This window comes from Ruditapes philippinarum, unplaced genomic scaffold (assembly GCF_026571515.1).
Source record: "Ruditapes philippinarum isolate M1 unplaced genomic scaffold, ASM2657151v2 ctg6048_1_1_1_1, whole genome shotgun sequence".
NCBI classification, from domain to species: domain Eukaryota; kingdom Metazoa; phylum Mollusca; class Bivalvia; order Venerida; family Veneridae; genus Ruditapes; species Ruditapes philippinarum.
Genome location: NW_026856374.1, coordinates 5,572 through 33,545, shown reverse-complemented (window position 1 = coordinate 33,545; position 27,974 = coordinate 5,572). Strand labels below are relative to the sequence as shown.

Genomic DNA, 27,974 nt, shown 5'->3' with positions numbered 1-27,974 from the left:
AATATAAAGAAATATCTGATGACTTAAGTAGTATTTTAGGAGTTTATAAATATTCATATTATTGTGGGTACTGTTAAATAAAATGGTAGAACATAGAATAATTATACTTCGTGGAAAAGGTAAAATAATAATAAATAACAAATAATAGCAAATGTTTCTATAACTTTGTTAAGACACTGTTTACATATAATCAACCATTCTGATACAACATATCTATTTTTTTCTCGCAAAACATCCAACCAAGAGACAAGACGTGAAAGCATGATTGAGAGACTATTGTTTTGTTTCTACAATGTATCTTAATAACGTGAATGATCTAGTTAAACTCCTTGTAGTAATGGCGTTTGGTCATACTTAAATTAAATGCTGATTTCTGTACATAGGAATGATAAATCAATCTTATGTTAAGAAGGGAGAAATATTGCTTAGAAAAATAGCAATATAAAGTAAACTGTCAAATAATTCATTTCATTTGAATGATATTATTTATCATGTCGATTCATTTCATTTTATAGCAATTTAGTATATATGTATATGTATAGATTAAATGATAAAATTCCGACCCACGGTATTTCTAAGTGTCTATGTCATGTCATTAAGTCATGTGTTCAATCAAATGGGGAAGTTTCCTCCATGTTTTCGTGCGACTGTGGCGTGAGACAAGGGGAAAATCTTTCCCCTCTCTTGTTCTCACTTTTTCTTAATGATTTACTCGATTTTCTGGAATCTAAATGTAATGACGGAATTTCTCTAGAATGCCAAATTGACAATATTGATAATATTTTAAGTATATTAGCGTTACTTTTTGCAGATGACACGGTTCTTATTTCAAAAACCCCGCAAGAATTCCAAAAAGGTTTAAATGATTTTAACGATTATTGTCAAAGATGGGAATTAAAAATTAATACTAGCAAAACCAAAGTTATTATCTTTGGTTCTAATACACGTGGGGTACGCAATATGTCATTTACGCTTAATGGAAATGCTCTGCAAATAATCGATAGTTATAAATACTTAGGCGTAATGTTTAGTCATAATGGGAAATTTAAGAAAGCAAGAGATCTTTTGATTACACAAGCTAGAAAAGCAATGCACCTTTTGTACAAACGAATTAACAAATCTTTGTTTACCTCTTGATTTACAAACTCAAACTATTTGATAACACCATTGTTCCAATTTTATTATTTTCATGCCTCAAATATGGGGAATAGAAAATACTCAAGACATCGAAAAAGTACATATTGAATTTTTGCGTAAAATAACAAACTGCAGAAAAAAGTACTCCTGCGTACATGCTCTATGGCGAATTAGGTAGATATCCGCTTGAAATTGTTATCAAACACGTTTTATTAAATTTTGGAAAAATTTAGCGCCAGGTCAACAATATAAATACTCAAATTTTATCTACAAATTTATGTTAAATAGTGATTACACATTCAAATGGCTTGATTATGTTAAAACTACCCTTGATCTAACCGGTCACAGTGAAATATTCCTAAATCAAAATTCTTCGAACATACCTTGTTTAAATTTCAGTTTGAGCGTGAAGACTATTTGACATCATTGCCAAAACACTTATACTTACCTATTCTCAAGTTTAGGACTGCAAATCATAAATTCCCTGTTGAAACTGGCCGTTGGTCTAATATCCCATATGTTAATAGAAAGTGTCCACTATGCCAAAATGACTTAAATGATGAATTCCATTATTTAATGGTTTGTAATTATTTCATCGAAAAAAGAAAGCAGCTTATTCCAAACTATTTTCACAGTTATCCAAATATCATTAAATACCAAGGACTTCTTAAAAGTAGTAACAGCGAAATCCTAAAAAATCTAGCATATTTATAGCGCACATCATGAACTCATTTACACGTTAGTTTTACTTTTTGAAAATAGTATTTTACTCAGACAGTCAAATGACATTTCCATAGTAACAGTAATGAATGACGTAAACAAGTTTTTTACACGCTTTTCCACGTGCTTCACTTTATCTCCTATAGAAATTAGACAGTTAATTATCGCTGTCCCCATACTTAATTTTATGTTAAAAAAAATGTTTCTAGTTGTATTACATGTAATATTTTTCGCTCGATTATCTATCATATTTGACGTAAAACATGTAATTGTTTTCTATTTGATACCCACACATGTATTTATTTACTTGATTATTGTAATGTCTGTTGTTACAAATGTAACCTTGACTAAATAAAAGAATGTTGTATTGTATTGTATTGTATTGTATAGAATGTTGTTGATAACGAGATTTTAAACTAGCGATTGTTTAATGCAAAAATGCAAAATTACATGTTAATTGATGTCTTGATACTGTCAAGTAATTCTATGTTGCTTTTTTGCTTTTTTACAAACCGTCATATAAAAAGGTTCAATGTATTTTTACTGTGTTTGTTCCTTGATACTTTTTCATTTTTCCGGAAATGAAAGATTATCTAATAGGACCAAAGAATTGTTTATATACTGGTACGGAAGATTGGATCAATATTACTCATTTTGTGCTGTACCAGTATTTCCGAGGAACCAGTTTTCTTATGGTCTTTTAAAATGAGCCAAAATTAGAATTATGTAGATATTTAGACTTTAATTGTGTGTGGCCAATTTTTTTATCATATTTTTAGATTTACAGCGCCACTCAAAATATCAGCAGCGATTCCGGATGATGTCCAATATGACAAGGGTCTTGATATTGTTTTGTTTTAACAAAATCCATCACATACTTTTACCAGATTGTTGGTAGAAGATGTTTGTTTAAAGCATACATCATCAGAGCAGAGCATGGCTAAAGAAACAGCATAGTGACTGTTTTATTTGGAATGCACCAGTTTTCTTGTGATCTTCAAAATCAATCAACGAATTTAGAATTTAGCATGTATTTACACTTGTATCATTTGGAACCATTGCTTTTCATCATATGTTTGTTTTAAAGTGAAACTCAACATATACACAGCGATTCCAGGTGATATTCAATTATGGCCAGGCTCAATACTGTTGGCTGACTAATTTATCATCTTGATAGTGTTTTGTTAACAAGAAATACCCTAATTTGTTTTACAATTTTTTTCAAGTTGGTTCGTTATAGCAAAATTGACGAAACGGATGGTTTTCTTGTGTAAGTTGAAAGTCCCAACTATATTTTCACACAAACGATGCCTAAGGACAAAACTTTTAAAAGACTCATCAATGGCTCTTATGTCAGTGTGTTCTTATTAATATGTTAATCAATTGTATTTTCCGTTGTAAACACTCGAATTGTAAAAAGCAACTGTTAAATGGAAAAAACGGTGTTTTTACAAGTACAACTTTTATAGCATGTTTTAACAAATCGAATACGTTTATGAGTACATGTCAATTTATATGATGAAAATGTTGCTTTAAATTAGATATAAACGTAGTAGAAAGCAATATCTGTCAACTTGTTTCACCTGTTTGCCAATTAATTTGTACAAACTTTGTTTGACTTGAGTGCAAATGAATCTATAGTAATATATTCAAGGTAATTGCATGTGTCAACTGCAACATCAGTTTGCATACTGAACGGTTTTGTGAGTCGTTTACAATTATCAAAAATAAATTAATACACTTAATTAATTTTAGACGTTATTTCATCATGCGATTGCAAGTGAAGTGTCGTTGTAACGGTTAACGAGATATTTTATTGTTTATCGTTCACTGTCACTGTCTCATGATCCCCTAGAAAACTATTATCATTTCGAAGAAACAAGATGAGTCACATGTATCTATTTTCCTTTCATTTATCAAACTATATTGGCACTTATAATAAAACAGCTAGAATGCATTAATCGAATGTAATTTAGCAATTTCCATTTCATTTCATTCCAAACCGATATATAAAAAACAATCCTTTTGTACACAGATGAAACTAAAAGAGATTAGTCTTTCCGTCAGCAGATATGTGTAGTCTGACCAGGCTCTATAATGTTGGCCGACAAATGTCACATGGTAAATCATAAACTGATTAGTCACGAAAAAGGCACATTTTATCAACTGAATTCACATAATTCAATACATTCGAAATCTTTTCACTTTTTTTAGAAGATAGAAATTTGAAATTCCTTAAGAACAAAAAACGGCATAGTTGAATATGCCGACTCGGTTTGATTGAGCCTGTTCACGAACGGTACTGGAAAGTGCATGCTATTGTGTCCAAGCTCTCTAGCATTGAACATTGTAAGGCAAATGGTTTTTGTCCGGCAAAGATACAAGTTTGAACTCTCACATGTCTGTTATAAACAAAATTTTAATCATTTCTGTAATATATTTATTTTAGCTGACGTAAATTATTTATAATATTCCGTCAAATACAAAATAAACTTATAAATAAACTCAATTCTAGAATTTACGTTTATTACTTTTTATTCGTCTTCTAAATAGATGTAATGACCCGTAGTGAAATACATATTTGCGTAAGCATTTGAATTCCCTGGCATTACGTATAATAAAACATGTAATCACCTAGATGTAGACTCAAACTGAAAGCTGAAGCATATAACTGAAGAAGAAAAGTATGATTTAGTGGCCGACAGATTTCTCAATGAATACGAGGTAATAATGAAATTATTATCTTGTTTAGATATTATTTAATAAGATACTTGGTCATTCTTTGCAAATGATCTCGTTGTTACACAACGTATCTCCCAATATATAGATAGTCACGAAAAATACAAATAAGTACAGTTAGTTCTAATAGGGTATGTAAGTCTCGTCATGTGACTTGCGAGATTTCACGATATTTTGCACTTCCGGGTACAAACAAATATCAACAACATTGCTTATCTATATTGGGTAATACTTGTATGCCGGTGGGAAAGTAAAACTTACACGGAAAAGCAAATGATATGTGGAAATTGGCAGAGTTTTTTGTTTTGTAACGAAATGCAAATGGTCTCATCTTGTGAACAAGTATCAATGAAAGACAACTTCGTATAATCTTCAGGTGGGTGTGTCATTTCAAATTCAGTTTATCCCAATAAATGTTGTAATATTTTCATTTCCATGTAAATCTAATAAATTTGTTTTTTTGATACAACATCATTCGCATCTGACACCAACTGGTGAATTTGATTTTATCAATTTTCTATAGCGCTACCTGATTATCTCTCAGAAGTATATAATGTTTAGAAATTTCGGACAGCGCATATTTCGGATAAACGTTTCAATATGATTATCAGTGTGTTTTAGTTGAATATATTTTCTTCCAACTGAAAATATTATTTATTTATAATTATTATCTTTATAAAGCACAAACAGTCAAGCTGTATATAACCAATTTAAATTGTCATAAAATTCAATGAAATATTTTGCTCTTGTAGATATTTAGACTGTCAAGGAAAGTGGTGAGATGAAAGACGTCAACTGGTATCCGATGTAAATACACATGCATGTTCTGCTGTAAAATCGTTTTGGTAAGAAATATATACTTAAAGCTACTAAAACTACATTAATGAAAAATAAATATTATTGTATAACATATAATGTTCTCGTTTTTGTAAATAATTACAGTGTAGCTAAATAAACAAACAGTTTGGCATATGTAGTTAATTCATGTTAAATACTGTTTAAAGTATTTTTCTCAAGTAAGTGGGTCATATTTTTTAGTTAAATCATGTTCAGTAAATGGTTAAAAGAACTTAGTCATGCACTATCACATTTTTTAAAGATCAGTTGTCAAAGCAAATCTACAAAAACTAGGACACCAAGAAGTGTTTCTTCCTTTTCAACATTATTTTCTATTCATGACAATATGAAAATGATTGAAATTTATAGCTGACCAATTATTATTGCTTTCAACTCATGATAAATTTTCTTTATATACAGGTATGTGATTTCATGGTTGGATCTTGAGTACTTGTCATGGCTCTTGACTTATTTTGGAGTGTTCACCATCAGATTAGAAATCAAATAGTGATACCACCAGGCATAGTTGAAAGAAATGTCCATACACAGTCTTGGAGTACATAGTGGTAGAGACATGGCAGTCCATTACAGATTTTGACTGAATTAAAGCTTCTTAAAGCTCCATGTCTTGTGTAAACTGTCTGACTGAATGTTTGTATTCTAATAAAAACTAAGGTTGAAGACACTTCAAAGATATATGTCAGTGTAAAAATGTTAAACAAAATATCTGTCTTTGTAAGAAATAAATAACCTGTCTTTGTTAAATAATACTGTCTTGTTAGAAATAAATAACCTTTCATTTGTAACTTTGTATTAACTTAATTATTCAAAGATAATTTATCTTCTGCAAATGGCTGCCCAAAACAGTTTCAACCAGGCATCATGTAGTTTCAAAACAGTTAAGATAAATTTGTTATAAATAGACTTGTAAAGTAACAGGAATGGTAAAAAGATTAATGTTCAGCATTAAAATGTTTCTTGATTGAGTTTCATTTCATATTATCACCATGATCACTGCAATTGTAAAAGTAATGTAATCTTTAACCATTATTTAAATATCATAAAAATCATCTCAAAGAAAAACTTGTTTCTGAGGCAAGATGTGTAAAATTTCTTCCAGTTATAGCCTTTCACTGCTCTTAGAAAAGCCATGATTTGCATTGTACATGGCAGGTAGTAATACCAGAGTAAACAATATTAATGCAATTCATCTGTGTTGAGTATTCTGTAGCAAAACACTAGCTTGCTAGCCCTTGTAAGCCCAAGTCTATCTCTTAATTGGAGAAGACTTGCAATTCTGCATTCCTTGAAGATTTTAGTATCAGAGGGGTAGTTATTACATACCATATACTTCTTTGGGTTTCAAATTACCTGTTTTATAATGTATTGAACCTGTTGACATTTGACCAAAAGTGAATTATCTATACAATACATGCAAAACTTAGGGTTTGCACTTGTTACAAAACAATTACATCACTGATACATTAATATACCCATTGGAACTGTTTCAAAATTGTCAATGTTTCAAAAAAAAAAAAAAAAAAAAAAAAAAAAAAATACACCACACAATGCTTTTAACTTCTGTCCATGTACAAATGTGTAAATGTAGTCATTGAAGAGCTGTCAAGAACTTTTCATCAATATTATTTAGATAGTGTCTGTTTCGATTTCAGGACAGACAAAATTCAAATGACATGCATAGTATTTAATATAGTCAATGCTTGCATATTCAAGCAATCTAGCCATTGCTGTTAGAGAATTAAAGTACACAGTGACACTTATTTTGCAGATGAACTTTTATGATTAAGCACTGCTATAAATATATGCCAAATAGTAGAAACAAAAAACAGTTCATCAGTTTAATAAACTTTTATTTTTACACAATTTATAGTGCACTGCTTAGCATATTATCACACTGATTTTCCAGTGGAAGAAAAACTTCAGGAAAGCACTTGGAATTATTATTAGTTATTTGGACAATGTAACTTTACACTGTGAATGTCTACTGATACAAGAAGAAGAATATTTCCTTTTACAAATGTAAAGACTTTGAAAATTAACATGAACAAATTATCATAGAGTTATAAATCATATTCTAATTGAAAAATGTTCAGCTTGATATCAAAAGCTTTGAATGCAAATTTGTGAGCTTATCAATGATTACCTCACAATATTAGTAGTAGATGATATATAATATTTTTGCTAATCTTTACTTCATAGTCATTTAATGTCCATAATGGCATATGACTATACTGTGATTCCATGAAAAACCTTATCTCTGGTGTGTTATCAGCTTTGGTATATATAGAGTATCTAGTTTTAATACTTAAAACTGCAATGAAATGTGGATATTTTACTCTGTTTCTATCATTGTGACATTAACATGTTAACAAGATCATAGTGTCAAACACCATAAAATCATACTCTTTATACATTAATATTTTTGTGCTGGATGTCATTCATCTTCTTCAGGAAAGTACATTTGACTATTCTCAGTGGCTTATATTAAACTAATATTTTACTGTAACTTTGTGTTCTCTGATATCATTCTCAAATTAAGGAACTGGAAGATGGTAGTTGCAATAAAGGTCTTCATGGACAAATCCTCCTTCATCTTTTCCCTTTTTATCTGCAGAATGAAAAATCAATAAATATGTTGTTACAAGCTAGTGTAAGACACTAGAAATGATATTTACATTACATTTAATAAGCTGGTCATGATTGACAGAAAAATTTCATATTTGCAGTAAATCAACATTAAAGATAAACAACAACACATAATATATAACAGTAAAAAATATTGATCTTCTTGAATGTGAAACATGACTATTTTTAATGTTTTATTTACTTATCAATTATCATGCAGTGAAATCCAAAAGTTATTAATATATTTTGATAATTGTTTATCTTTACGATCTCAACTAAAAATTAATCAATTATTTTACATGTATTTACCTTTGATGTATAGATATTTCAGGATCATTATAGGCAGTGCAAACAGTTGATTAATAGTCCATATTGAACAACTGTATATTCCATACTTGTCATATACCTCCTTGTCTATACATCTGAAATGGTTTAACCAAATATTATATTTTTTAATTCAATCATAATTTGATAGGTACCATATTAACATGTATATATAATTGAAAAAGGAACAAGAATAAAATGGAAGGGAAAAAATATCCGAATTACTGTGCAATGTCCGAATTTTGTATAACTTTAATATACACTAGAATTAAAGTGTTTCTCCATTGTTTATTTCAATAAGTTAAAATGGTTTGAATTAATTTCTCACATCAGTAGTTTTAAAACAATACTAAAAGTTAAACAACTAGAATTCACTACCTTGACAAAACATCCGAAACAATTGTCACTATCCGAAAATAAACTAGTTTTATTCAACTCTATAAATCCCTGGTTTTTCCGTCAGATAATTGACCTACCTGCATTTTTTGACCCGTGCTATCCACTCCTTCAAATCTGAAGAGGACCGAAACAAATTTAACTTCTATATCCCTCGAGTTCTTCGGGTTACCTATATGCGTAACGGTAAATAAGTCTGCCGATGTACCCGGAAGTGGTAAATCGAAAGTGAAAGTAAACGAGACTTACGGGCCCTATTATCATATATTACATAATTAAGATAAAAAGATACAGTTCTAGTAAATGTGGACGGTCAAATCGGATCATCTGTTACAAGCTTTCTTACTGATGTAATTTACCCGAACGCAAGATTAATGTTTTTGGCCCATTTTAAAAAATGAAAAAAAACTTTTCTTTTAAATAAACCTTATAATTCGCAGGCCAAAATATCTGTTAAGTAAAAAATAATTTATCACTTTAATTTATTAATTAAACAAATCCAAAAAATTTTGGTTTTATTCACAAAAAAAAAAGCAATAACGAAAACGTTGACAGCCAAAGAAAAATTTATCGGATTAACCTGACAAAAATATTTAAATTTTTTAAATTTCACTATTGTATGTAAAATTTTCAAAAGGAAAAAAAGGGAAAATAATCCAGAAAACAAAATATATTAACGGGAAAAAATTTCCCGATATTTTTTAAAAAATACTTGTTCAATTTTAAACAAAACCCAAAAGCTAAAACTATAACATTGTATATAATCTACGTTAGTAAAATCCAAATTTGTAATTTTCTTGGGGGAATACATGTTTCAATTTAAAAGTTTGCACTTAAGTATATGCCCAAGGGCAAAAGGAGAAAGGGGCATTTTTTAATCCCCTAAACAAAAATAAAACATTTGAAATTTCTCGTCCCCTTTTCTTTAAAAAAAACTATTTTCAAAAAATTCGCCCCAAAAAAGTTTCCCCAATGAATCCGAATAATCTTGTAAGTTAAATAACAATAAGTAAGCCTATTCAAGTAATACATAATATAATGTATGTACAGTACACTTAGATATTCCTTGTCAGCAAGATTATGATGGTTATAAACAACAATTAAGGTGGAATTATCCCGTCTTTGTCGCAGTTTCATACTGTAAACAGCTAACTTAACGATAATTTAGGAGGCATTCTGTCTGATAAAACCAGCTTATGTCATTTTATAACGGATAAATAGCGTGAATAGTGCAAAAGTTGGCAAAGTGATGGTCACCAGATTGCCATTTGAAAAGTATCATCGTCATCAAAAAAAACATTTAAGGGAGTTAAAATTAAAGCAAAGGTCTTTCTAACGGTCTTACCCAGTTCTGTGATATCTATACAAGATATATCAAACTTAAAATGTGAAATATTTACAAATGCCGAGTTATAAAGTATAAGATGTTAGTTAATAAATGCATTGTAATTATAATACACCTGAAATTAAATTCTTGTTGTTATTGAGTTTAAAACTTTAGGTCAAGGACAAATCTTTGTTTTGTTTCTATTTCTCCAAGAGTCAGTATTTGTTTGTGTAATCAAAAATAATCTTTCAGTAAGGGAAGAGACCCAATCAAGGAACTTGCTGCAATTTTTTCATTACGAGACTTTATGACTGCTAAGGTTACATGGGCATAAGTCGTTAATAGGATTGGTTCTTTCTCTTTATTTCTGAACGATTTCTTTGTAAAACCCCACAGGTGTCGGAGTAAAAAATCAGACAAATGTGTAATGTACTGTGCATCTAATTCGCAGTCAACTTTAACTCATTGACAGGTTAAGAGGCATCGAGTCTCAGTCAGATAAAACATGTTTATACTGATGGCCCGTATTATTTACATAATAATACGGACGTGTATATGGGACGTATTTGTTTAATTTTGCGGACCTAGTATACAAGTCTGTATAGGAAACATCGGGTCTTGGAAGGAACAAAGCGCACATAATGTAAAGCTGCCAAACAGATTGATATACCTCAACAAATTAAATGGTATGTTTACATGTTCCACTGTGACAAGAAAGAATTCCCAAATTTTCTGAAAAATAATTTTACTTTCAGTTCAAAAACGAAGTCACATATTTTTTAACAGAAAGCCGTCCGAGATCTGCATCCACCAGTTAAAGTTGAAGGTCAATATATAAGCGTAACAGTGTCAATGCGACTGAAACACTGCATCTCAAAACCTACTCCCAATAGTAATCTTGTTAGAAAATATATATTAATGTCACTAGCTTTAGCTTATAGAAATTATTTACATTCCCTGTCTTTCAGAAACCATAAAAGAAACTAACTTCAGTGGCATTAGCTTAATGAGCAGATTTTAATGACGCAAATCCCACCAAACGATAAGACATTGCCATTTTCCCATAAAAACTAAAGCTATAATAGGAATAAACGCTCTTCCGGGTAATGACATGTGTACATAAAATGACGTAATGTACATAAATACCGCCAAAATAATGTAAGACAGGACATAATACAAATTATATCAGTTTTTATACGTTTTATGGATAGGCATCTTAGATTGTATTGTTTCTTTTTCGATAACATATGGTAATAAATCTCTGAATTTGTTCTGCTAGAAGGAATGTGTTAGTGAACAAATGACCTGGGAGCAGTGGTATACATGGCCGAGTATTTAAGGTCATTGTCTTTGAGCCATTGACTCCTCACCCATGTGGGTTCGAAAAATAAATTTCTGTGATTAAAATATTTTACTCAAGGCTGAACATTGTATATCTTTAAGTAATACAAAAGAAGATATTTCAAAAATTAAGCAAGAGAACATTATGGTTCTCAAAGACTGAACTATCTATCACGTCAGTACCTATTAGTAATTATTTTTGAAAGTAAATCAAATACCTTCAAATTATTCTCCGGACAAGTATTATTAACTTTTACAAAGGGGGATAATTCAGAAAAGTTGACTTTTTAACACAGTGTAACTGTGTGAAGTTTCGTCGAGATTTTATAGTTTTTAAGGAGTCATACTTGGAATCGCACTATTGTGTCATGATAACTGTCGTATAAACACATCTGCGGATGTTTCTAAATTCAAAATTTCACCATTTTCGTGTTTAAATGTTGAATTCTGCTTAAGCCGGTGCTAGAGGGCGTGAACGGTAGGTTGCACTTCCCAGTACCGTCCATAAACCGGCTTAATCAATCCGAGCCTGCAATATTTTAAATTTTACCGTGTTGGGCTTTCTTAAGGATTATGTCTTTCTCTATTTTATGGTCACACTCAGTGTTATTTGTGCCGTGTGGCGGCTGTTAAAAATCTCCCCGTACATTTAATCAAATATGTTATATTTTTGATTCCCGAGTGGTATTTATAGTTTCTTCTATTTGGCCTTTTTCAACTTGGTTGGTTCCAGTATTCCTACTTGAACACTGTATAATCACCTTTAGGATATGTTACCTGCTTTTCAAATTGTCTTGATGTCTTGCCTGTGATATGCAGGCTCCGCCGCCCATTGTTTTCTCGTTTAGGGCACACACATTCTTTTATATGGGGACCATACGCCGCTTATCATGGAATGGCACTACTGTGTCACATTGAAGGTTCCAATGATAACCGCCGTATAAACACATCATTCTGCAGATGTTTCTAAAATCAAAATTTCACCATTTAAATGTTGAATTCTGCTTAAGCCGGTGCTAGGTGGCATGGGCGGTAATTTGCACTTTCCAGTACCGTCCATGAACAGGCTCAATCAAACCGAGTGTGCAACATTTCAAATTTTGCCGTGTTGGGCTTTCTTTAGGGATTCTGTTTTTCTCTATTTTTCAGACAATCAAAATAAAGGGAGATAATTTAAAAAATAAGTAATTGAAGGTAGAATAATGGCTCTTGGACACTGCTTTTCGTCTAAATAATATTTCTATCACTGTGTAAAGTGTAGCTTTATTCAATTTCCTGACAGAAGCAATTTAAAGGCAAAAGCAAAAAAAAATCACTATAATAATCTGAAAATGTTAGAATAATAGTGTTCATTACTTTCCAAAAAGATTAGAACATTCACGGAAAATGAATAAACTAGCTGTTGTTTATCAACCTTTAATATCCTCCTAACTTTGTCATATTTCTTAATATCTTATCAATATGAAATGTTAAATTATAAATGATGCTTTGACGGTACATTAGACATTAGTCAAATCCTGCCATTATACGAACAAATCTCGTCTACACAGCACATTTAGTTTTGAAGACATATGAAAAAAGCTACAGCAGACTAAATTTCATAAAATATTCATAAGCTTGGGATGTTTAAAATATGATGTCAAAATGACAATTGACCGAATCAATCTTTTTTATGAAAGCTGTGCCGACTGTGTCTGTGAATAGTAATTTTTGGCTTAGCATTCAAAGATAAAGTATTGGCTTAATATATTTCAAATAAGCTGAGATTAATATATGAACTGTATGGTTTATAAAAAAAATCGGTTTAATGGTGCTGTATAAATGACTGTAAGCTTATATGACCAAAACCACCAGACAATGGTTATATTGCAAACAACTGTTTTAAACACCGCGCATATAACTTGTCACAAAAAAAGCTTTAAAAGGAACTCCACTGAGGGTCATTTATGAATGAAGGTCAAGGTTAGTTAAGTCTACAAAAAGGCTTTGTCCTCAATTGTTGTTGTAGCCAAGTATGAAGACAATACACCAAGAACTTAGAAAGTTATGATCAAGGTAGAAGTTTTGTGGGCGGCAACGTGACATGCCTGTAACAATACCTCTATTTAAAAAAAAATAGTCAAGCTAAAAAATTAGCTATAATCTATTTTGTTTTGATATATAACTCTGAAAAAGACAATACTTGTAGTATGTACATAAAATAATTTCACATACAGATGCACATAGTATCATACATGAACAATATTCATCTACTTCTTAAAAGATACTTCACTGAACAAAATTTGTCTCATTAATGAAAAATATACATTTCCTTCTTAACTTCATTGAACAAAATTTGTCTTATTCTTGAACAATTTTCATTTCCTTCTTAACTTTACTGTAAAGCATTTCCTTCTTAACTTCACTGAATAAAATTTGCCTGAATAATATTCCTTTCATTCTAAACTTCAATGAAAAAAATTGTCTCATTTCCCGTTTAACTTTATTTTCATTCATGAACAATATTCATTTCCTACTTAACTCCATTGATTTAATCGTCTTATTCATGAAACATATTCACTATTTTTCCACTTTTAAAAAATACGTATGTCATTTCCTCAATGTGTCAGATTCACAGAGTGCTCTTATTCATACGACAAAAATTAACTTCATCATTCTCTGAAATTTTGTACTATGCCTGAATACTCTGTAAAAGTCAACTTGCATCTAAGAATGACTTCAGAAAGCCATCATTTACAAGTAATAAGCAGATCTGGTTTATTTCTGGATCTGTCACTAAACATGATGAAGTTCCATAAATTTTTCCAAAGTGTTCACTATTGCACATTTGATGCCCCAATTGTATGCTCTAAAATAAGAGTCAGGACTATTTTACTTCAGGCGGCCAACTGTAAGTATTCCCTGTACCTTCACTTTCGACGTATTCATACACCCACTTCCTGTTGCATCTACAGTCACCTCCACATTTTTCAGAAGAACATTTTGGACAGGGGAAATGACAGCCAGGACATTCAACATCTAAACAATCACATAAATCATTCTGTGTTGACAATAATAGTCCATGATCATCATATAATTGGTTCTTTCTGATGCTGAAATAAAACAAAATGAAATAGCTTAACATACATACTGACTAAACAAACAAGAGCACCGCTAGGCAGAGCATTATATGCCTGAAAGTAAAGATGAAGCATTTGTAAGACATGGGAATTAAATAAAGTGCATGTATTACCTCCTTCAAATAGCAATCCTCCTATGAAGTTTTAATACAGTCTAACTTGCCCATGCGACCACGTGTATTAAGCGACTTTTGTCTTAAACGACCACTTTAAATTCCCCCCGATCATTTTCTCTCTATATCTTTAATGTATTAAGCGACTTTTGCTCAATGCGACCAGCGACCGCTAATTAGTCACCTAATTGACATCAATCTTTTCATTAAACGACCACTTTTACCTGTCAAGTAATTGTGTGTTTTTAGAGAACGCCACCTCGTTATGTCACAAGTGTCAGCAATCAAAACACAAACAATAAACGTGTGAAAACTCTATTTCCCATACCGTATTAGCGTTTGCAAATGAAGTTAAGTATACGCGTGAACGTGTATTATCCATAATATCGGATAAACAATGCAACGCTCCGCCCATACTGAGATGGTGTATACGCTTCGCTTGTTGACATTTACACTGCATTGAATTGACCTTGAACCTTGATCAGCCCATTAAATTAATCGTAACAAATAGATGTAGTTTGTTTATTTCAAATGGAAAAAATGCACAACAGCAAACATCTTCACTAATAGGGTTTTCGTGTTGGGAGACAATGAAAAACAACGGTGAAGTTAAAAAAATTCTGGAAAAATGTCAACATGTACTACGTAATGGATCAAAACTTATTTTGTCAATAAATATCAAGAACGTTATTTTTACATTTGGCATCCGTTTAGATTATCGGAGCGTACTTATTATAAAAATGAAGTTGAAAAACAATCCCATCGAATAAAAAAGATGTCATTTATAAATTTTGACTTTTACATCATGCTGGCTGTCTTAAGAGACCGTTTCATTCAGCGACCGTTTTTGGTGTTTCCCTTGCCCGGTCGCTTAATACACGTTTGACTGTATTGTGGGCCAAATGGAACTTAAGTTATGCTCCGGAAACTGTTTTCAATTTCTAAGTAATAGTGACATTGACCTTATACCTTATGCTCTGGAAACCAAATTGCTAACAGACGGATGGACAGACGGACGCTGAGGAGGTATAACATAAAATGCCCGAAATTCCTATGCATTTTATAGACTTGAATATGACTTAAATCAATGAATTTTGTTCGTTTACAAATGTATGTTTGTAAATACTGACTTGTGTTTAATCTTTGTATAAATAATTTGTTTTGGTATGATTCATTTACTTTTATACTTAAATATTAATGCTATGTTTGGTTATATACATGTGAATATTGTTTATTTCTATAGTTCATTGTAACAACATAATCATGCGCTTCTCATTGTAATAAATGTCACCCCTTTACATGTTTAAATGTGGGTAAATAACATTGTAAAATATGTTCATATGCATTAGCATTGATTTTGTGTATGTGCCAGGTGTTGTTAAGGAAATATTAAATTGTATTTCTTTCATGCAGTTATTATTGAATACACCCTAAAGACCTATATAAACTACATAAATATCCAAGGTATATAGAGTTAAAAATACAAGTTGTTTCCTTTATCTCCGAGTAAAATTGATATCTCTTATGCTTAAACAATGCAAATTCAGCTGTTTTTAAACCGCTAGTTTGGGGCCATTTAATGTCTGATTTTAAAATTTACTACACCAATGAAAAGCTTGTAATCTTAGCTTCAGCTCGGTATATATTTCAACACATTGTTTGACACTAACAGACTTCCAGAAATACGTCAGTCCGACAGACATGTGCGATAAATTTTGATTAGGTCCGAGGAATTTTTATTCCGGATCGGTCCGACTGTCAGGCTTTTATTCAACTCGCATGTATACAAAATGGCTTCTCTTAAACGGTGTCAAACCTGGGAAAAAACGAAAATCTACATCAGAGTACCACGCAGAACAGCAGTAAAAGGATGAAAAGAATAAACCTGAGACAAATTTAATGAAAAATGGAAGCAGGACCGTGAATTGTAGGTGTATGACAGGGAGGAGATGAAAATGCGCTGTACGGACTGTGCCGATTTTTTACGGCAAAAAAAAAATAAAACCGAAAAGTGTCTTAGAAATACAATCACAAGTTTTCCTTTGATTTTTATTAATTTCATTCGGTCTGACCTATTTCATTTTGTTTCGACAGATTTTCATGGTTTGTCAGACCGAATGTCTGACACTTTTTTTTTTAACTTTCAGGAAGTCTGCACTAAAGGTTTTTTAATTTACAGTTAAACCTACCAAAATCAGACCATTTAACATACGATTAATACTGAGTGACAAATGCAACCTGTTATCTTTACTCGCAATTCTACTGATAAAAATAGCCAATAGACAATGTCGTTAACTACTGGCCGCAGATAAATACATTAATACACTTTCAAAGAAATGGACAATGCCAAATATGGTAAATACGTAATTCAAAGAAAGGTTATTCTAACAGTAAAGATTAAGAGCTTAGATTTAAACAGAATCCCTAATGATAAGACAATGATGGTTTTCTTTTTTACTTTTTTTCTTTGTATAAACGTCTGTTCATTTTCTTCATTTCTCTAGCACTCCTCTCTGGATCAAAATCATCCATAAATCTGCCTGGATTTACAAAGGCCAACATACGTAACTGCTTGGCTTGTTTTGCCTGTAAATACATGAATAACTTTTATATTAAATAGTCTTGTAAATTCCAGTTATTTCATATGAGTGTGACTAAAATTTAAATTTGTGATGATGAACAAAATGAATAAAGTAATGTCTTAAATGCTTGATTATAAAATCAAAATGATCATTTTACACTGGTTGTAACTAGGATAACAAGAATTTGTAACAGAGTTACCAACCTCCCCTGCCTCGGGGAAGTTTTATATGAAGCATAAAATCAATGCTAGATTTGCAAATGCAACAATAAATTTATTAAAGAAATAAAATAAAACACTGATTTTTAAAAATCTATCATGTTAAGCTTTGACCTCTAAGTGTGACCTTGACCTTGGAGGTAGGGACACTGGTTTACGCATGACATATCATCTTATCATTGTGACTTTTTGTGCCAAGTATTTTCAAAATCCCTTGATCTATGAAGAAGTTATGGATGGGACACAAAATATGATACCCTATAACAGACTCTGTTATTTTGACCTCTAAGTGTCACCTTGACCTTGGAGGTAGGGGTGCAGGTGTTGAACTTGACATATCGTCTTATTATTGTGACTATTTGTGCCAAGTTATTTCAAAATCCCTTGAACTATGAATAAGTTCTACATTGGACACAATATATACCCTTTAATAGACTATGTTAACTTTTGACCTCAAAATGTGACCTTGACCTTGAGGAAGGGATGCTGGTGTTGCGCATTGACACATTGTCTTATTATAGTGACTATTTGTTGCCAAGTATTTTCAAAATCCTTTGATATAAGAAAAAGTTATGTCGACCGGACACAAAATATACCCTATAACAGACTATGTTAATCTTTGACTCCAAGTGTGACCTTGACCTTGGAGGTTGGTGACCAATTTTGCGCATGACAACATCATCTCATTATTGTGAACAATTGTGGCAAGTATTTACAAAAATCCTTCAAAGATAAGAAAGTTATAGACTGGACACGAGATATACCCTCAAATAGACAATGTTGACCTTGAATGAGCAAGTGCGACCTTGACCCTGGAGGTAGGGGTCTGGTTGTTGCGCATGACACATCGTCTTATTATAACAAACATTTGTGCCAAGTTATTTCAGATTCCTTCAATAAATGACAAAGTATTGGACCGGACAGGAAATATACCCTGTAACAGATTATGTTAATCTTTGACCCTGTAACAGATTATGTTAATCTTTGACCTCCAAGTGTGACCTTGACCTTGGAGGTAGGTGACCGGTTGTTTCGCATGACACATCTTCTCATTATTGTAAACAATTGTGGCAAGTATTTACAAAATCCCTTCAAAGATAAAAAAGTTATGGACCGGACACGACATATACCCTCAAATAGACAATGTTGACCTTGAATGAGCAAGTGTGACCTTGACCCTGGAGGTAGGGGTCTGGTTGTTGCGCATGACACATCGTCTTATTATGACAAACATTTGTGCCAAGTTATTTCAGATTCCTTCCATAAATGACAAAGTTATTGAACGGACACGAAAGTGTGACGGACGGACGGACGGACTGAAAGACGGACGGAGCCTATTTCTATATCCCCCTTTTTTCTTCGAAAAGGCGGGGGACAATTAATCCAAGAACAGAAAATTTAACTCTAACATGGCATGCAATTCCAATGCACAATAAGCTTAACTTTATACGATGCAACTAATTAAGTTATATAGTGCACTGCACAATATAGAAAATATAATATATGATATATACATGGAAGGGGGAGTCAGGTGGTGTTAGAGTACTACAATTATACTGGACCAAGCACAAGATATTTTAATTTGTATGTTGGCTTTCTTTGGGTTTTTTTTCTTGTTTTGTCATTTTAGTGGATACAATTTTAAATGTAATATTAGCAATAAATCCAAATAAGATTTTGCATGACTTGTATCACAAGTTATAATGGTACTTTAAAGGTCATTAGGTGACTTGAAAGCTTTGGTGAACAAGACCGCGAGTTAACCGAACATAAGCCTTTTACCACTCAGCCACTTGGCTATAAAAGGATAAAAACACATTAAATTAACTTAGTATAGTATACCTTCTCATCATCGCTTATGTCCATTTTATCCAGTTTTTCAAGTTGTGCCTGAATGTGAGAATTTTCGGACTGCCTACGAGACTGAAAAATACAATGGCTACATCTAACACTGGGAAGAATTAGCTACATGAAATCACAGGACATGAAAACATAGTACCAATCTACATAGTTTCTATTCCATGCAACAATATAAACACAAAGTTCTATGTCCTACAATATCAACTGAGTAATATGAAACAATGTTTGAAATGATTGTATTTTTTCATTTAAGATTGAATCTGATTCAAATTTTTGGCTAAAGTCTTCATATAAATTCTGACTAACAGCCATATTGATCATTTTTAAAATATATTTCAACAATTATTGGCCATTTTCAATTTTGAAGTCAGATATCTTCAGTCTAATAAACCAATCAGAGGGTGAAGTTTGTGATTGGGCACTTAGTTTATTATAATCTCAATGTTTCAAATATGTATAATATATTGAAATAATTATTAGAATTCAGAACAAATTTGCTTTTCCTTTTCTGATTACCTACAAAAATATATTTTGAGTTGCAGCGGAAATCACTGAAGTGTACAGTATTTTATGGCGACATATTTATTAAGTTTGTACATCACTTTCCTGACATTAGTATGAGGGGTTTCAATTTGATTTAACAACAACAAGACTTGAAGTCAAACATAAGCATCTGAACATTCATATATACATCAAATTTTATGAAATATTTTTTGTTCTTTTTCTTTTCTTTTTTTTCATATCAATTTAATATCAAACTAAAAAAGATCAGTTCTAATATAGTAATTATTCAACTAAATTTTCAAGTTCTATAGACACTTAAAAACATTGTTTTAATCATATATATCGCATCATTCTTTACTGGCCACCAAATATACACAATTATATTAAGGCTCTTCCTCTAGCCAGCAAAATGTTAGACCTGCCTTAAGCTAGTTTTGAAAGCTTTCAAAAATAAGATTTCAATTCCTATATGTGATACATGTGATTATTTACTTGGTCGTCTTACAATACAACTTGTTCTGTTGACTACACAGTTCTCTAGCACAGATTGATATACAGTAATAATTGTGTCAAATCTAAAGCTTAAGCAGTGTAAGCCCATAGATATTTTAAGCAAAGCTTTAAAAGGCCATGCAGGCTAGTTATAAATTAAATGCAGTAAATTAAAGGGACATTAAAAGCACTTACAAAGGGCAAGAATTTATCAAAAGCTATAAAATAACAGTCAAATCAAAATGCAAGTTCACTGTTAATCAGGTACCTGAATTCCATCAACTATATAAATTTGGTGAAAGAAACTCATGACTTAAGCAATATGACTTATACTTAGGTCTTGCAGATAGTATTTATTATTCTTTTACAGGCTGTAAGTTACAGCTCTTGCTATTATTAGTTTATTGTAAAATTGGTTTTAGAAATATAGATCTACATGATAACAGATGTTCAATTTGTACCATGGATTTAACCTGTCACTTCAAATATTATTGTAGATAAAGGGAGATAATCAAAACATATATACTTGTATTTAGAATAATGCTCTTTAGAGGATTCCTTCCCTTTGAAGTGATTTTTCAACACATCAATAAATAATCTTGAAGGTAACATAAGAGTGTGAGGGCTTATCAACGTTTTGAAGAAAACCTTTATATTAATATAAAGACTTGACCAGTCTTGCACTCAAAACATGTTCAGTATCTTTCTTATACTAACCTTGGTTATTGAGTTTCTGAACCGAAATTTTAGCTAAAACCGACCATACCAGTTTAAACATGACATCCCTAATTACAGATGATAAATTTTCAAGATTTCTTAATCTTATGAAGAAACAGCAAATCAATTTGAAATCATATTTTAACAAGAAAAGATATAAATCAAAGAAAAAAAGTTATTACTACAGTAGATTTCTGCTGGTTTCCAGAATCTTTATTTGCATCTGTATTGTACTGGTTCCCCTGTAACACACATAAAATATACCACCATAGCCCTGTGTCCAAAATTAATTTATAATAATTACATCTTGATCATGACTACAAGTAAATGTTTATGTAAGTTTTTATCAAATCATATAATTATATTTTCATTTATTTTTGTAAGTAATAAATATGACAAACATGTCTTTCCACCTGTCATTTAGAAGAAAAAACAATTTGGTTTCATACCCTAATTTTTAAACACTGTATGTCTTCTCTTCAATTTGAGAAAACTTCCATTAATTTGCATTAAAACAAAAAAAATATTAATATTCCAAATAAATCTTCAGTAGTTTAAAGCAGCATGCCTTCCAAATCAAAACATAGAGCAAAAGTTAGTAAATTAGTGTAACATTATCATTAATATGTTACTTAAAGTCCCACTTCATCGTGAATATTATATCAAAAGATATGGACATATAACAGTAATTTCAGTAAAGACCATTTATAGCTGACTTGGTTATAACAAGTGTCCTTACATTGGGAACACCTGATTTTCATGATCTAATAAAATAAGCAGGCATTTTAAAATCTAGCACAGTTCAGATGCAGGTGTGTTATATTGTAAAAGTTTTTTCCAGCCCATTATAATGGTAAGCTGACAGTAGATACCATATTGAGAATTTTTAGTACTGTACATAATAACCTTTAAACTCTCTTTTACTGAAACTTTAATTGATACAAATTTGAAAAGATAAGCGTAAGCAATGGAGACAGCTGAATAGCTGTTATATTTATGTATTCAGTTTACTGTTTAACAGATTATAAAGATGATTTTTGTTTGTTTGTTTGTTTAGGTTTTACGTCACACGGACACATTATAGGTCATATGGTGATGTTCCAGCTTTACTGGTGGAGGAAGACCTCAGGTGCTCTTCCATGCATTATTATAAAGATGATAATGTTAAGTCATTTATCCATGCCACCTGAATGATAAATTAAGACCAACTTACAATTCCATGCAGTCTAACAACACTTGCTTTTAATGATAAGCATTATTGTTCTGATATAGAAATCACTTAACACCTTGAATGCCAGCTTCAAAAATTACCCATGGCACCTTCACGTGTGAAAGTAGCCTATGGCACCTCAATGCACAAATCTAGCCTCAGCACCTTGAAAGGCTTGAGTCACAAAAGAAAATAAAGCCTATTGCACCTTGACTGGCAAAATTAGCCTATCAACCCTTGATGCTCAAAAAGACAAAGCATAAGGCACCTTGTTGTGCAAAATAGCCTATGGCACCTTGATGTGCAAAATAAGCCTATGGCACCTTGTTGTGCAAAGTAGCCTATGGCACCTTGATGTGCAAAATTAGCCTATGAAAAATAGCCTATGGCACCTTGATGTGCAAAATTAGCCTATGATACCTTGATGTGCAAAATTAGCCTAGGGCACCTTGATGTGCAAAATAGCCTATGATACCTTGATATGCATAAAAATGGACGGAAAAAAATGGCACCTTTGACAAATTATTACAAAATAACTTATTCAATTAAGTACACATGATGTAACATGCACTTTTTTATTGGTTTATGAACACAGGTCATGCAAGACACAATGCTAACATTCACAAATCCTGTTGTCAAAATAACAAAAAAAAGTTACAAATGTTTCTATAAACTATAATAAAGTCTAATTTAGAATTGATGCCAAAGTAGAAAAGCCAGAAAATGCAAGTTATCATAGGAAAAAGAAATCAGTAAAACTACTTCTGAAACATTGTCAAATTTACCCATTTCTGTTTGGCTTGGGCTTCTAAATCTTTAAATTCATCCACAGTAAGGTTATTGGCTCTTGATATACATGTCCCGCAAAACTTTGCCCGTTTCTTATTCTTGCTAGAAGCCGGTTCATATCCGAGAAGTTGAAATATAAACTGTGCCATTTTTGGTATCTGAGAAGGATATTTCAACTGTGAATCACATCCACCCCATTTATCATGCCATGGATTTCTACATTGAATGCCATCTTCTGACTCAACCTGAAACAAAAAAGATTAAAAGGAAAACATAGGAATGACTGTGGTATCTAATACTCGCAAATTTCCTTGTAATATTAATGTTAAAATTCACAGAGGTCTCAAAGACAATAACAAAATTTTGAAACTAAATGTTTGCATGTATGTATATAGGTATGTATTCTTATTAGTTTAATGAGGGTCGATCCGCCTGTAAAAAAAACAGTTTTCGCTGCGTACAGACCCCGAACATGTCACTAGTCTTGCCCTTAAAGAGTTAATTTTGAACCACAATGTGGTTATAATTTGCCTCCATTCAATTTCCAAAGAGTATTCACCGGTATGAAATTTGAGCAAATAGTAGGTCACTGTACAGCCGCGAATGAGAGCCTTAATATACAGTAACCTGAGACATATATAAAAAGAAAGTAGCCCTGAAAAGAGCTCTTGGTGCCAAGCAAAGGGCCGGGCTTTTACACCTGACCAGTCTGTAGGTCCAAGTTCTGGTCCTTATTTTTCGCCTGGTCTTTATTTTTCGTCATCCATCAGACTTCCCGAAAGTTGAAAAAAACTGTCAGACATTCGGTCTGACAAACCATGAAAATCTGTCGGACCGAAACAAAATCTGTCGGACCAAATAAAATTGATCAAAATCAATGAAAAACTTGTGGTTGCGGTTGTATTTCTAAGACACTTTTTGTTTTTTATTTTTTCGCCGTAAAAATCGGCACAATCCGTACAGCGCATTTTCATTTCCTCCCTGTCATACACCAATGATTCATGGTTCTTCTTCCATTTTTCATTAAAATTTGTCTCAGGTCTATTCTTTTCATCCTTTTATTGCTGTTCTGCGCACTCTACGTAGATTTTCGTTTTTTCCAAGGTTTGGCACCTTTAGCAACGCCATTTTGTATACATGCGGCTTGGATAAAAGCCGGACAGTCGGACCGATCCGGAATAAAAAATTGTCGGACCTGTTCAAAATTTATCGGACATGTCCGTCGGACCGACGTATTTCGGGAAGTCTGATCCATGAACCAAGTTCTTCATGCCCTACAGTGCCTTCTCTTAAATGCACCCCCCAAGGGGGTGAGATAAGCTACATGTTTACTATTTATAACAGGGCTTTTATAACCTTTGGTTTGGTACTTCTAAAGATTGTGACCTTAATACTTATAATATGCTTTAACACATAATCGGTTTGCCAAGGGTTCCTGCTTTCACACGCCAATGGCCCCAAATTATTAGTTCTGCAGCCACGGATTTATATTACAGGGATCGGACACTCCCAGTTAACCCTATATAAATGCTTAAATATCTTGTCGTGCACCCGATAAAGGTACATCGATCGATAATTTACCGGCGCGAAGCGTAACTGCCCGTTCGCAACGGATACCTACTTTACAAAATACCATATAGCTTTTTCATTTATTATCCGATTTTGGAAATTTAAAGTTTATTTTGAAGAAAAATACTTGGTTAATTCAAATATCTAATTTATTTTTTAAAGGTACAGCTTATCTGTCCGCAACGACGGTTAAAAAATTAACTTGACGAAATCCGCGGTAAATTTACATTTTTTATATAAAAAGCAGGTATTTGAAATTTATTATTACGGTACCATTATATTTTCAGTTTCAAAACAAAAAAGAAGCCGATGTAAGATGATCAAAGATGCAAAATATTTAAGATTTATTGGGTTATGTAGTCAAATTTATTAACGCACAATTGTTTTACGGGTAATTATGTATTGCGGCCTTTACACGTGAAGAAAATTTATTCATTTTTTAGTTGTAAATATTGCCGAGATTGTCAATATTGCCATATTCATAGAATATTTAAATTTCATTCATCATTTGTATCATTATTATTTTTTGTAAATCTGTTTTCAAATGTCGGTGCAGTGAAGTAGACAATCATCGTAACAGTTAAGTTCTCTCATGTGGCTGTCTCGAATCCGGCCTTTTTAATGTCACTCGTATATTTTAATCCGTATATTTTAATTATTCTTTTTATTTGAATGCCTGTAGAAAGATATTTATTATACTTTTTAATGTAACGGTAGAAAAACAATAAAAATCTTTACAGTTTGAGTCAGTATTTTGCGAAATAAAAGTAACTGTTGATTATTTTTTACACATCGCTTAAATTTCTTTCAAGTTTAATTACGTTTGAAGGGGGGTAAGTGATAATTAAAAAACTTTATTTCCAAACTTTCATTACAAGGTTACATGTGATAATTGCAACACTCAATCTTCAAAAACAAATATAATTTGAATGTATATTTTGTATATGCGCGGTCTTTAACTACAGTCCATGGCATATGTGGTAAGAAAATGATTCTGAAGAGGATATATATAAATACAATGTAAATCTATTTTCTTTATTAACATTTATAAATGAAATTGAAAATATACAACTAAATTTCTCTGAAAAATAATGAAAATAAACATGTGATAAATAAATCATTTGACGTGAATTGTTTAGGATATCTATGAAAAAATTATTTTTCAAAATAAAAAATAATATTATAAAACAGGTGTTCTCTATGCCAATAAAAGTTTCTTCCTTGCCAATCTAATGAATTCATCTATATAGGAATGCTTGTCTAGAATGATCTGAAAATATATTTAATACACTTATTAGTAGAATATTTACTATTTATACTAATAAATTATACAGGTAATCAAATAAAAAATGTACAAATCATTTGGAAATAATTCACAGAAATAAAGACACATTTCAAACATGAATTTCTTTAAAAGTTTTTTAGCAATCAAGAAACTTTTTTTTGCAATGCCATCATGAAACCATGTAAAAAATAATTATCTTATTCTGAATCGCGGTAATAATTCGTGCTTGAAGTAAAAGGGCGGCGAAGTGTAGAGAGTATGCCTAAACAATAGGCGAATATTTTTTAAATTAGGTACTTTTTAACTAAGCGTTGCAGCGTTCTATCAGCATATTTTCATATTATAATACTTTAGCGACACAAAATAATACTGTATCAATACATTCATATGTGTATAATTTTTCATAAAGCTGCAATAACACCACATACTCCGGTGAAAATCTGTCATATTTCGTACTCCGCACGTTCCGCCATCTCATTCTGTCAACCTTTACCCGATTCCGCGCATGCACGCGACGGGACTTTAAGCTAAACGAAAGTGTCCGATCCTTGTAATATAAATCCGTGCTGCAGCATAAAACCTTAAGTGATTTTTTCTGGTGTCAACATAAGATAAAAATATCGGAAAGCCGTACGGGCCCTTATGGCTAGCCAAAAGTCCTAGCCGTATATGAGTCACATACGGCTAGCCGAGACACACTGTATTGTCTAGATCTAGACTTCTAGAACTGTAGAGCACTTATCAGTCCGTTATTTCTAATTAATTATCAGCCCCGCACTACTTTCCTTTGAATAACTGATACAATGTTTGCTTCATTTCAATTAACTTTTATCTTATTACTATAAATAATGATATTTCAAAGAATGTTTATATCTTTGTTTAAAATAGATGTTTGTTTATGTCGCGAAAATATATTACAATTCTATATTTTCGGTTTTTCTTTTACCTTTTGGTCAGCAGATGTTGAGCCAGCTGTGTAGTCATTAGAAGCTTCATCGTCTGAATCATCCTCGATTATCATAACATCGTCATCATCAAATATATTCGTAGAATTTGACATTATTTCGGAAATAATTAGAATAACTACTTCTGCATAGGTTAAGACCGCCTAAATGTTTGGGTGTCACGCCACTATATTTGAGGCTCTAAGATACTACAGACAGAAAGCTTAAATGCTCAATATCAATGTTTTTATCGTCGACGTACTACATATAACATGCACGATATTTAAGATCCCAAAATACACAAACTGGAAAAAAACCAGACACCTTAAATTCATTGAACACAATTCATATTAAGAGTCAAATGTTGCATTTTAAAAACATCATGAAGGGTGATCCTTCTGAAGCATTAATCACTACAAAATTACATGAAAATTGCTTGATTTGATTGAGTCTGTACATGTAAGCTTATCCATGTAAGCTTATCAAAACAGGTAGTTTGGAAAATATTCTATGATAGCTTAGAGTTTATTATCATGCTGTCATTATTTCAATTTAATTTTCTTTGGAAATATCATGCAGGTGAAGTGGCCATGTGTCTTTATCCTAATCTTTTTTTCTGTTAAAAATTACATTTGAGATTATTTGATGATAAATAAATCTAATTATTACTTACATGCTAAGGACGTGATGGCCATGAATTGCTTAACTGAAAAACATTGCTAGACAAAGTCACAATGAGGAAGTAAGTGTTATGTTGTATGGATGATAACATTTAGATTCAAACTATTCTACTATTTATTATAACCATATTAAGACAATCGTAAGTTGAGATTTATCTCAGTTTGAGAACGTTAGTGAAAGCCGGGCCAGAGCTCAAGTGTGAATTGCCCAGGTATCAGAGAGGCATGATCATATATATAACATAGCATTAATGAATATCAAGTAAAGGGAAGTAATCCCATTAACTGTACAACTAAACATGTAAAGAGTTATCTAATCTTGATATCATAACAGTAAGTAATAAAGTCACATATGGTGTGCCTTTTTTTTACCCTGAATAGATCTGCATATTTTATAATTTTGTAGATGTCTGCTAGGCATGCCA

At 31.8% G+C, this 27,974-nt stretch overlaps 1 protein-coding gene and 2 long non-coding RNA genes across 5 annotated transcripts; 1 reads left to right on the top strand and 2 right to left on the bottom strand.

Annotated features, from left to right (window-relative positions):
* The first annotated feature begins 4,718 nt into the window (after positions 1-4,718).
* LOC132746318 (uncharacterized) lies at positions 4,719-6,190 on the top strand. The gene is made up of 3 exons (XR_009627976.1): positions 4,719-4,972; positions 5,349-5,441; positions 5,854-6,190. It is a non-coding gene; the product is annotated as an uncharacterized LOC132746318 (long non-coding RNA).
* Positions 6,191-7,283: 1,093 nt separating this feature from the next.
* LOC132746317 (uncharacterized) lies at positions 7,284-9,045 on the bottom strand. Its single transcript, XR_009627975.1, has 3 exons — positions 8,880-9,045; positions 8,389-8,501; positions 7,284-8,062 (listed from the first exon to the last, which is right to left on the bottom strand). It is a non-coding gene; the product is annotated as an uncharacterized LOC132746317 (long non-coding RNA).
* Positions 9,046-13,592: 4,547 nt separating this feature from the next.
* LOC132746316 (ARL14 effector protein-like) lies at positions 13,593-27,054 on the bottom strand. 3 transcript variants are annotated; one of them, XM_060735429.1, is made up of 6 exons: positions 26,872-27,054; positions 23,068-23,316; positions 21,255-21,314; positions 19,342-19,422; positions 17,158-17,285; positions 13,593-14,559 (listed from the first exon to the last, which is right to left on the bottom strand). In XM_060735429.1, the coding sequence occupies exons 1-6, from the start codon at positions 26,983-26,985 to the stop codon at positions 14,334-14,336; spliced, it is 858 nt and encodes a 285-aa protein (XP_060591412.1). In that variant the 5' UTR covers positions 26,986-27,054; the 3' UTR covers positions 13,593-14,333. The 3 variants fall into 3 exon arrangements, with proteins under 3 accessions (XP_060591412.1, XP_060591413.1, XP_060591414.1); XM_060735430.1 differs by lacking the exon at positions 21,255-21,314; XM_060735431.1 differs by lacking the exons at positions 19,342-19,422; positions 21,255-21,314.
* Between the last annotated feature and the right edge of the window lie 920 nt (positions 27,055-27,974).